At 27.1% G+C, this 11,393-nt stretch overlaps 2 protein-coding genes across 2 annotated transcripts; both read right to left on the bottom strand.

Moving 5' to 3' along the window:
* Window positions 1-5,104: 5,104 nt before the first annotated feature.
* On the bottom strand, window positions 5,105-9,862 carry LOC126553637 (zinc finger MYM-type protein 5-like). The gene is made up of 6 exons (XM_050208781.1): window positions 9,517-9,862; window positions 8,576-8,707; window positions 8,348-8,476; window positions 7,874-7,993; window positions 7,663-7,794; window positions 5,105-7,582 (listed from the first exon to the last, which is right to left on the bottom strand). Exons 1-6 carry the CDS (start codon window positions 9,538-9,540, stop codon window positions 7,070-7,072), a joined length of 1,050 nt encoding a protein of 349 aa, XP_050064738.1. The 5' UTR covers window positions 9,541-9,862; the 3' UTR covers window positions 5,105-7,069.
* LOC114122598 (zinc finger MYM-type protein 1-like) lies at window positions 5,741-6,637 on the bottom strand. The gene has a single exon (XM_027985295.2). The coding sequence runs from the start codon at window positions 6,635-6,637 to the stop codon at window positions 5,741-5,743; it is 897 nt and encodes a 298-aa protein (XP_027841096.2).
* Window positions 9,863-11,393: the final 1,531 nt, after the last annotated feature.

The raw sequence follows: 11,393 nt of genomic DNA, 5'->3' as shown, positions 1-11,393 counted from the left end.
TTAATCATGTTCACTAGCTGTTTCAGTTTTAATAACTGTAATTATTCATAGTAAAAAAATAATAAGTGCAAATATTACCTATGATAACTTAACTTTGATTTAAATCAATAATATTACTAGTAACAACGGTTGAGAAAATAGGAGAATTTTGAGAAAAGTCAGTTCCTAAAGATTTATCAAAGTTAATTCTATAATGTATTTTATTAATAATAATTTAATTTTTATGTTATTACTTTCATCAATCAAAAAATTTGATTTTTCTGGTGTTGTGGTTTGAGGAATTTGTTGTTGTGTTGGTCCAGTATCAGTTGATTGTACATTAACAGCTGTTGATGTAAATAACTTTATATTATACCAATTATATTAAAACATATTTTATAACAAAGTAACATTACATGAATTTGAAGAAACACTATCTTCAGCTATATCATCTACTTTTTCTGAAAAAATAACTTCTGAATCAGACACTAAATATTAAATAATAATAAAATAGTATATAGTAGTATGATTTAAAAAAAATATACAGGTATTCAAAAAGTTTGGAAACGGTCATTAGACTAATTAGGATTGATAAACAATAATATGATACAATATAGGTAGTATAGAATAATATGGTAAAATATAATTTATAATTACATCATATCATTATTATTGTTTACCAGTCCCATGTCTAATGACTGTTGCCCAACTTTTGAACACTGTGTATGCTTTATAATATAATATTTACTTTTATCAATTGAAAATGTAGGAGGCGATAAAAAGGTTAACACTGCGGATTCTTCAATTTCTTTATTATTAATTTGACTCTTGTATTTTTTATGTTTTTTTATGGGCGAAGTTTCAGGTGTATAAATACGTTTCACCATTCTTTTTCTTGGCACTAGCAGTTCATCGGATTCTGAATTTGAAGAATCGCATTCTGACCATATTTTTGATGCTTTTCTTGATTGGCTTTCTTTACCTAAAATAATAAAAAAGATTAATTAAAGATAATAATAATAATAATAATTTTACTGTCTTACGATAAGGTCCTCCAACTTTTGTGATATCATACAACTTTCCATCTTTTTTATTTGGTTTAGTACACTGAATTATCATTTTTTGTACTTGAGCTGGAGTAAAATAGTGTGAATCATGACCATCCGATTTTATAAATGGAAACCAACAACTTTTATCATTTATAATCCATGTACATGGTACATTTTGGACTTCATTTGTATCATTAAATACAACTACAAACCAAGACGACCTATAATAATAAAATAAAAATTACTGGTCTTAATAAAATAAGAATGTTAGTCAGCAGCCAACTTATGTGCAGGGACGGATGTTAGCTTCATACTAGATCTTGTCTTGAGCACCACAGTCTAGGTAGACTATATATATTAAATTATTTATAAAATTATAGGTTTTTAAAATCATTCATTGAAAATATGTGTCTTTAAAATACCATTAAAAAAAAAAAAAAAAAAGTAAATAAATAAAGAAACTGTTAATTATTATTGCAAATGCAGCAATGGCACAATAATTTTAGTTGTGCAATCTGGCATTGGCAAACTCATCAATTTTCCCTTGACATCAGAAAGTTTCCAAGACTGTATGTGACTCAATTGAGAAGCAGCATATATATTATGCAATAATTTTGAAGAACAAGGACTATCAAAGTAATTGGTAAGCTTGTCATATTTTCTTCCAATAATGAGAATATCATTTTTTAACTTTGAAGTTGCAATATTTTCTACTATTACAATATCACCATTAACCATTTTCACACAATTATCACAACTATTTAGTTTAACAGAAAATTCTTTAGCCCTCCAACCTGTGTATTGTGGATCACTAGCATCATCAGTCATTGATTTATTTTTTAATTTTGTTTGTACATTTATATGTCCTAAATTGATTGATTTTGGTATAGTACTGCAGGATAATATTCGTTCTTCAGTATAGCGTTGAACAATCTGTTGTAATGGTTTTGCTCCACTTCTCACTTTTGCTTTTAATGGTTGCATGTAATTTTCAAACTTGAAGGCTGAAAAGTTATCAAGAGGTCCAAAGCGTTTAACGTCATCAGCTAGATGGAGTATAACATGGACATTGTGCGACATAAATGATTTCCCATATATGTTAGGGAATAATGCCACAAAATGGTGAATTAAAGATCCAGCAAAATCCACATATTCGTTAGAAATATGTGCAGTAGAAAGAATTCTCATTGCTACACATAATAACATAAAATGTTCATAGACTTGTTTGCTTAAAATGCCATTAAATACAACCATACCAGTATAAAGAAGGACTTGCCTTAGTTCTACAGCTTTCCACCGACTTGCATCTCTAAATGCATGTTTTCGACTATTTTCATTTAAGTTTCTTTGAAAATCTTCCGTGATAAATTGACTTAAATTATTAACTCTTTTATTTAATACGGATAACAAATTATTTGGTAGGGTCTGACTATGAAATTTAAAATTTCCATTCCAAAACATTAACAATTTTTTCATCACACCAATACACACACAGTGCATATAGTCAAATGGAATATCATTAATTATATTAAATTTAGGAATCATAGTAAAAGAAGTTTCACCACGATGAAATTCACTGTCTTCATATGATATAAATGCATCATGGGTTCTAATAGGAGAGTATAACTCAGGAAAATAGACACGGTGATCATTTTTATCATACATTCCAACCGTGTGACATCTTAAACAAGAATTTTTTCCTGTGTGACCTTTTACATTTAAAACATAAGACTTAGCTGGAGTATCACATATTAATCCCTTTAACAAGATTTTAATTAACTTTTTTTCAAAAACAAAACCATCTTTAACAAGTGAGCTTAACTCATTAACAAAATCTTGTAAAAATTCATTGCAATTTTCTGGTTTAATTTTTCCAAAATAAGCTCCTATAATAAAAATATGTTTCTTTTGAGACTCTAAGTTTGAAAAATAGCCTAGAATTGGCCAAAGCTCACTAGGTGGATTTTTTGTCAGTGGTAAACCATCAATACCTACCATCAAAAATAAAGTATGAGGAATAGTTTTATAATGTTTAATTAAATGTTCGATTTCTCGACCAATGGCAAAATGATGGTATACTCCACAATTGATTTCTTTAACTATAGCAGTTGGGGGTGTTTTTAATAACGTACGTGCATCTTTTGGTAAATGATTTAATTGTGGGAATTTTTTTAAATTTTTCAAAAGGTCATTTAATGCTAAATGAGAAATATTATTTCGTATAGCCCATAATGCAATTTCCAATTCTAAACTAGTATTCAAATTTTCAGAAAATGTGTCTTCATCAGTATCTGAACTATTATTGCTATAACTATCCTTATTTGAAAAATTGTCACTAATATTAAAACTCTGATTAAAACTATTATCTGAAAGTACTTCATTTTCTGTGTCAATCTGTTCATTTAAAATTGGTGGATTATTTAAATTTACATTTCTTGAGGTAGTTGCAGTTAAATAATTATTAGGTTCAATTGAAGAAGAAAATGGTAATGCAGTATGACTTAATGGTTTATCACTTTCACTATTATCACTACTTGATGGAAATAAATAAGAAGCTTCAAGAGCTGCTCTTTTTCTTTGTCTATAACGAGTGGCTTTAGACCCATTAAAATAAAAAATAATAAAGACTAAAAATAGTTGGATAAAACTGTAGTATAAATGATCTATAGAATGTAGAACATATTAAATATATATTATTTTATATATATTGTATAGGCCAAATCTTACTAAACAAAATACTAAAAAAAAAAAACATTGTAAACACCATAATATATCTAATTAAATATAGATATAATAATAATAATAATAATAATTATAATATAAATATAGTATAAATTATAATATAAATAATAATTATTATTATATTAGTATAGGTAGTCTAATTTAGATAGGTGCCTAAGATTCTAAGAAGCTGATGCACGTATGTGTGCTGTTTAAAAATGTTATACGAGTTAAACGCTCGCTATGCGCAATAACCCTAGTTAATATTATAGGTATACGCATTGATTATTAAATCAAAGCAGGTAGGTAGGTTAATATTATAATTAGTATAATTAATAATCACTTAATGTACTTATGCCACATACTTACATATTGCACTATTGCAGTAGATTTGCAGTCGAATATTTGGTGAGTTAAAATTTAATAGTTTAACTATAAACGAATAAAACACGCAATATTGCCGCAGTACCGCACTCAAATTTAAATATTTTAAATTACAACGCTTATGTTTTAGGTTATGCTATGACGATCAACATAATATTATAATAAATAATAATACAACACATAACAGAGAGATATAAATACCACCATACGAAATAATAAATAATGATAAATCACCACAATAACATATATATTTATACAACAATCAGTATAATATTATCATACTAGCCTGCGCATGCGCATTCAAACGATAAGCTCCGTCCAGTGTCAGAAACACCGACTCTAACCGTGTATATTATAAGTTATAAATTTTATAATATAACCGTGCTCACAAACATTCTGTGAACTTACCGACGGTGTAAAAACACGTTCACTGAACCATCAAATTGCCATCGGTGCATTTGCACTTTCACAGCACTGAAGCAGTGGCGCCGAACTAAATTTGAAGTAGTCTGGCAGGTTGATAAGGTACAGCTATACCACCTACCCACCTATTATTTTTAAAAAAATTGTGGGGGCTTCGCCCCCCACACCCCCCAACAACACTATACAAAACAATTACACAATAACATGGATTATGATGAAATACACTTTATGCATGATATCTAGACAAACTAACAAATAGGTTCCCTGATTTTTTTTTTATTATTTATGTTAATTTCATAAAATATTAAAATAAAATACTATATTATAAGATAATTATGTTACCATGGAATTATTATTTTTATAAATGTATATTAAATTAAAAAAGCTTGGTCAATATTTTATGTAGGTAACCAATTTTGTTTAATAATTACATAATATTATAATATAATATAAAAAAAAAAAAAATGATATATAAATGTATATATATTAATGTTATATTATAACATTTCAAATAAAAATAAAAATAAATAATAATAATAACTAAAAAATTAAATATTAAATATTATATTTATTTATTATTAATTAATAATAACTTTAAAAATAATAATACATTATCTAAACTTATCTTACAATTTTAATAAGTCAGAGCTTTTGTCAAAACAGAAGACCTCATGGCAAAGTTGTCAATAATTTTGTCAGTATCCGTTTTTATATTAGATTCACAGGAAATGATCATTAAATCTTCAAGGCGATCTTGGATCACAGTAGAACGAAGTCTTGTCTTTATTAATTTAAGTTTTGAAAAGGTTCTCTCTGGCGATGCACTAAAAATTGGTAATGTAACACCAATTTTTAAAACAGTAAATAAATTTGGAAAAATGTTTAGTAACCCTTTATTAATAAATATTTGATATGTTTTCAAAATACTTTGAGAATCATTAACATATTCACTTTCATCAACAGAGCAAGATGAACTGCTTGAATCTGACTCATCTGATAATGCATTTAAAACGATAGAAACATTTTTATCTAAAGATATCAAGTAATATTTGATTTTACAAGTTGTTCATATTCTCGTACAATATCTTCTTTATTAAGAATTTGGTTATAATTATTACAGATAGAAGAAAATGCATCAACAGGTATATTTTTATTTTTCTTAGTACTAGAAATTACTTTAATTGTTATAAAGATAGATCCTTTGCTATCATAATAGAGTTATTATTAAACCGTTTATTAAGTTCTGATAACACTTTATCAATAATTATAAAATATGTGTTTATTTTATAAGCCATCACAGGATCGTTTATTTGTTCATCATTAGATAATTCACCTGACTGACGTGGAACTCGTCTGACTCTTCTTGTTAGTAAGGTCAGTTCAAATTCAAAATTATTATCTTTGGCAATTTTTTTGACTGATTCATAAATATTGAAAAACACATCACTAGATCTTAAACCTTTAATATTGTTTTCTGTTTTCTTTATTAGTTCAATAGCCATAAGTATATCAATATTATGAGCTTGTAAAGCTCTACTAACAGGTTCAATAAAGTCAAACACTGTTTTAAAAATATGTGCTGTCAATAAAAAATTAAAAGACTGCAAAAAACAAAGTAGCCCTGTACATTCTGCACCTGTTTTAAAGTCAACTTGTCCTTCTAAACTTTTTATATCTTCTAGAGTTTCTAAAATGGAATCCAGTGTTTCAAGCACAGTTGTTAGAGCATAAGCTTGAGACATCCATCTAGTGGTTTCAACTTTTTTTAATGCCCTTATACGTGCATTTGGATATAGTTTTTTTTGTTTTTCACGATACATAGAAATTCGTTTCTTACTACAACTGATAAAAGTAAATAGTTTTTCCATATTTCCGAATAAATCGACAGCTTTAGCACATGAACCAACTGCAGAAGTTATTATCAAATCAAGTCTATGGGCATCACACCAAACGAATATTGCTTGAGGATTTACCTCTTTGATTTTTGTTTGTAGGCCATTGTATTTACCTTGCATGCTGGCTGCCCCATCGTAAGACTGTCCAACTAAGTAACTTTTCCAATCTAAATGATTGTACTCCATAACTTTTATAAACAGATCAAAAAGAGCTTGGCCAGTAGTAAATATTGATTCTTTGATGGAAATCAGTCTTTCAAATACTTTTTCTTCTTTTGTATACCGAATCACAAATGAAACTTGTTCTCTTTTAGATATATCAAAAGTAGAATCTATACTTATGCTGAAGAATTTAGCATTTTGGATCTCAAATTTAATAATAACTAATATTTCTTGTGCTAGAGCATTTATAAGTAAATTTTGACGTTGCCAAAATATAAATGAAAGTTCTTTTCTGCCACTTATTTGAAGATTTGAAATATGAATTGAAATAGCTGGAGAATACTTTGCCAAAAGCTCGACCAAATCTTTGAAATTACCTTTATTGATATTCGACCAATGTTCTCGATGACCTCGAAAAGCCAATGAGTGGTATCCCAGATATTTAGTTATTTCTATCTACTGTCCTACTATTTCACGATTAAAGGCTACTTGTTTCTTTTGCTCTTCAACTATTGATGGTATTAATGGTAACGTTAATTCCCTCATTTTTACTTTAAGTGAAGCTTCTACATGTGCATCAGTAGTCTCGTGACTCATTAAGGATATAGACCCATTTTGGAATTTACAAAATCCATCTGATACCCAGGCTTTCTTACTTTTCTTTCCAAATAACATACAATGTAAGCAAAATACTCGGTTTATATCAGGAGAATAAGTTAACCAATCTCTATGCATCATGGTTCCATCAGGTAACTTTCTGTAATACCAAGCTTCATGAAAGCATCTGTTACCAACTTTGGGAAATTGAGAATTTGGTAAATCTTTAGCTTTTGGTTGACATGGGCCCAATTTTAAAATCATATTTATCATTTCTGGAGTTAAACGGGCTATTTTTAAAAAAATAGTTGGGTCATTTTTCCATTTAAATGAATTTGATAATGATTCTAATTCATGACTATGTGTATCAAACTATAAATTAAAAAACAAATAAGTAGTATAAAAAAAAGCAAAGTATTAAACAAATCATAATATAACATTAAATTACATACTTGATATTCATTTAAAATAGTTGATACTGAATCATCAAAGTTATTAATGATAGAAATATTCTCTAGAAATTCAGATCCATTATCACTGTTTTCAATGTTCTCATATCTTGTTAGTAAATTGATTTCTTGATTCTAAAAATACATAATATAATACTTTTATTTTTATGAAATTTTAAAGAAGATTTTAACTTAGCATAGTATATTGATTTACGTTTATTAATGGTAAATCAGCATTAACTTCAGAAGTGGCCAATAACTTTTCTGATACATCCCCATCATCACTATTGTTTTTATCCATATCTTTCAAATTACTAACATTTGATTGGGGTATCTAGAAATGTGTTAACATTTTTATTTTATTATACACAGATAAAATGTTGGATATAAAGGTATTATTTTACCATAACATAAAATTTTTGTAAAAAAAATAATATTACTAATTAGACTCAACTATTAAGTTTGTAGTATGAAAATTGAAAGTTAAATAACTAAAAAGGTTTTTGTATTTTACATGTATATGCTATATTATCATTGAAAATTGGATTATTTTCTATAATGAAAATGGTTAAAAACATAAAAGCAGTAAAATATAAATAGAAGGTGCAAAAAAATAATTATGGCATAATCAAGAATTAAATTTGTAATTATTTATTAAGTACTTAAAAATTACAAAATTACAACTTACATGACCATCGTTTATAGTAATTGAAGTAGAATTAACATTTTTAATTGTATAATTATTTATTAATGAATTAGATTCATTTTCGGTAATTTCATCAATAGATATTGAATTATTAACATCATTTGTTTGATTCTAAAATACATTAAAAATAAAAATTAAAAACCTTTTACATTTTTACCTATATTGTGTGTAACATTGTAAAAATGTTAAACAATTAAGGATTTAATTTACTTGGTATTCATTTTCATTTATATGATTTTCTAAATCTTCAGCATGAACTACAGTAGCATTCAATAACAATTTAGCAACATCACATTTGATATCATCTGTTTTTAATAGACTATCAACATTTTCTTGAGGAATCTAAAATGGTCAAACATTTTTAATAAAAATACTATACATAGGAAAGGTTTGGTACATATTATATTATATCATATCTGATATCACACTTTTAGGTGCCTAGTTTTATTTAAAAAAAAAAAATTTAATTAATATATTTTTAATTAGGTATCATAATTGCTCTTAGCAATGCACTATAAAAATGTGTACCTATAGCTTTCTATAATTTATGGATTGTTATTATTACTTATAACTAGGTATATATTAGTTTATAGCTGTGTGCAATTACTAAAATAATATATAAAAGGAGCTACAGCCATTAAAAAAATATTATTGGGCAAATGTTATGTAAATTAAGACACACATAAATATTCTTATTTGACACCCGTACAGACACAATACGATTTTTAAATGGCTTGAATGGCTCATTGGGCTGATTTATATATGCTAGTAGATTACCTATAGTAAATTAAGACTTTTAATTGTTTCTATTACTTTATTGCCATAAAAAATATCTACTACATAAAATATATGTTATTTTATAAGTTGTATAAACTAGTTTTTCAAACTAATAATATATTTTACTAAAAACTACTTATACAAAGTATAAAATGAATAAGTAATTGCATATGCATAAATAGTAAAATTATAAAATACTACCTATACTAATAACTCTTTTTAAAGACCTGGATTATACAATTTTAGTTACCTTCCTCAATATTACTGAGTAACTGCTAAAGTAAAAAAGTAATAGGCGTTAATACTTACCTTATAATGTATGTATGTACCTTACTACTTAAAAATATGATAACTATTGTCTATTATTCGCTTACTTTTACATTTGCTTTAAAGTACATTGAAATTTTTTTTTCTGGTCGACTATATGGCGTTTTTGTATTCTTCAATATTGCTTCAGACGTTTCAGTATAATTAGGTTTTAATTTTTTTTCGCACAAGCATTTATGTGCCTTTTCCAATTTGTCCAATTGATATCAGAACGAACTTTACCACAAAACTCACAGATTGTATTAGACATTATTAAATTTTATAATTATAATAATATTTAAACGTATTAACAATATTTTTTACAAAAACGGAAGAAACTAGGCAAACAAAAGTTTAAAATGTCTATAAATATAACAAGAACGATCACTCAATAAGACAATATTTCCATACACACTTTCCAGTTTCCGTACCTAATAATTATCAATATAATTTATTGGTATTGGTGAGATACTGAACGTTGAACATTATATATTTATAATTTATATTGGGAATCCGGAATATGAAACATAAATAGATGTCAACAATATAATTATTATTATAAATATTTTGCTGTTGCAGGCTTGTAACCCATGCACTTTAATATAGTTATCGTATACCGTGGTAATTGAGCTATAAGGTAGCAAATCAGTATATTATCATATTTTATCAATCGTTGACTTGTTATATGTCTATTAAATGATCTGAATGTCATAACAATACACATAATATTATATTATTAATTTATTTATTAGGTATAAAAATTCTAGGGCTGAAGTCCTCTAACTTTAAGGTTTTGTTACGCCTATACCCACCTCAAAATTAAGTATGGCGCTTGCCATACTTGACCACAGTCTTCGGCGCCACTGCTATTCAGTGTCGGTAAAACTGACCATAAACAATGGTTAAATTTTAAGTTTAAAACATACACTAAAACGCAGTTCACACACCGTGTTTGAACCGTTTAAAATGCACTGTTTAAAAAAACCGACACTGAACAATATAAATGCTACTCGGGGAGTACTTACATTTCTGTTAGCGTGTAGATGCTTGAAAAAAATATACTGGCTTCTAGTTGTAGTGAACCGGTCTTGGTGAAGATGGCTCAGCACGATTTAACGACGAAGTCCACTTTGTCCTATGTGTAGGAAGTTTGAATTAAAAGTTATTTATTCACTGAGACAATGTATATAATAAAAGCAAGCCCGATGTATTGTTAAGTATAGAACAATGTCACCGGTCTATGCGTGAGTGAGGCTTAACTATGTCTAATTCTTAATACTACCACAACCCATTTTATATTAAACTATTTGGGTGTAGTCCCCCAAAATACGTGTAATGTAAAGTACGTGTCATGGTAAACAGGAAATTCGACTATACGTTTCTATTTCATGTTTACTATAACCAATTATTTAAATACATATTTTTAATCTTTAAAATATATATAAACGATTATTAAAACCATGTTCGTAATCCAATTATTTAATATATTAATATTCATTATTCTAAATCTAACCAACTAATATCAGCTCAGGGCAACAGGAATGATGTAATGTAATATGCCGGATTACTACATAGTGTTTTTACTGAACTAGCTGTATGTCTAATTCTTAATACTACCACAACCGCTTTTATATTAAACTATTTGAGCATAGTCTCCAAAGTATACGTACGTGTCATGGTAAACAGGAAATTCGACTATAAGTTTCTATTTCATGTTTACTATGACCAATTATTTAATTTTAATCTTACCTTGCTAAATTTACGTACCTTGCTAAATTTTATATAACCTTTCAAATCTGACATTGAAATGTAGAAGTCAATTACATTCTTTTAGATACAAATCGCACTTGTTATTACATTCTATTTTTTCCAATTGAAAAGACGTACCTTTCAAATTTTATTCTAGTTAGTGTTTTAGCTGAACTGATTATTTTAGACTTAAGAG

The sequence above is a fragment of the Aphis gossypii genome, unplaced genomic scaffold (assembly GCF_020184175.1).
Source record: "Aphis gossypii isolate Hap1 unplaced genomic scaffold, ASM2018417v2 Contig00284, whole genome shotgun sequence".
Lineage (NCBI taxonomy): Eukaryota > Metazoa > Arthropoda > Insecta > Hemiptera > Aphididae > Aphis > Aphis gossypii.
The sequence above is the reverse complement of the archived record's forward strand: the minus strand, read 5'-3'. Positions and strand labels throughout refer to the sequence as shown.

What these genes read in the sequence shown, in the direction of transcription:
- LOC114122598 (XM_027985295.2), bottom strand. Translation starts at nt 6,637, where the DNA reads ATGGAGTACAATCATTTAGATTGGAAAAGTTACTTAGTTGGACAGTCT.
- LOC126553637 (XM_050208781.1), bottom strand. Translation starts at nt 9,540, where the DNA reads ATGTACTTTAAAGCAAATGTAAAA. An exon ending in ACTTTAAAGCAAATGTAAAA is followed by an intron (nt 8,708 to 9,516) that starts GTAAGCGAATAA and finishes TGACCATTTTAG; the next exon opens with ATTCCTCAAGAAAATGTTGA. An exon ending in CTATTTTAAATGAATATCAA is followed by an intron (nt 7,583 to 7,662) that starts GTATGTAATTTA and finishes TTTAATTTATAG; the next exon opens with TTTGATACACATAGTCATGA.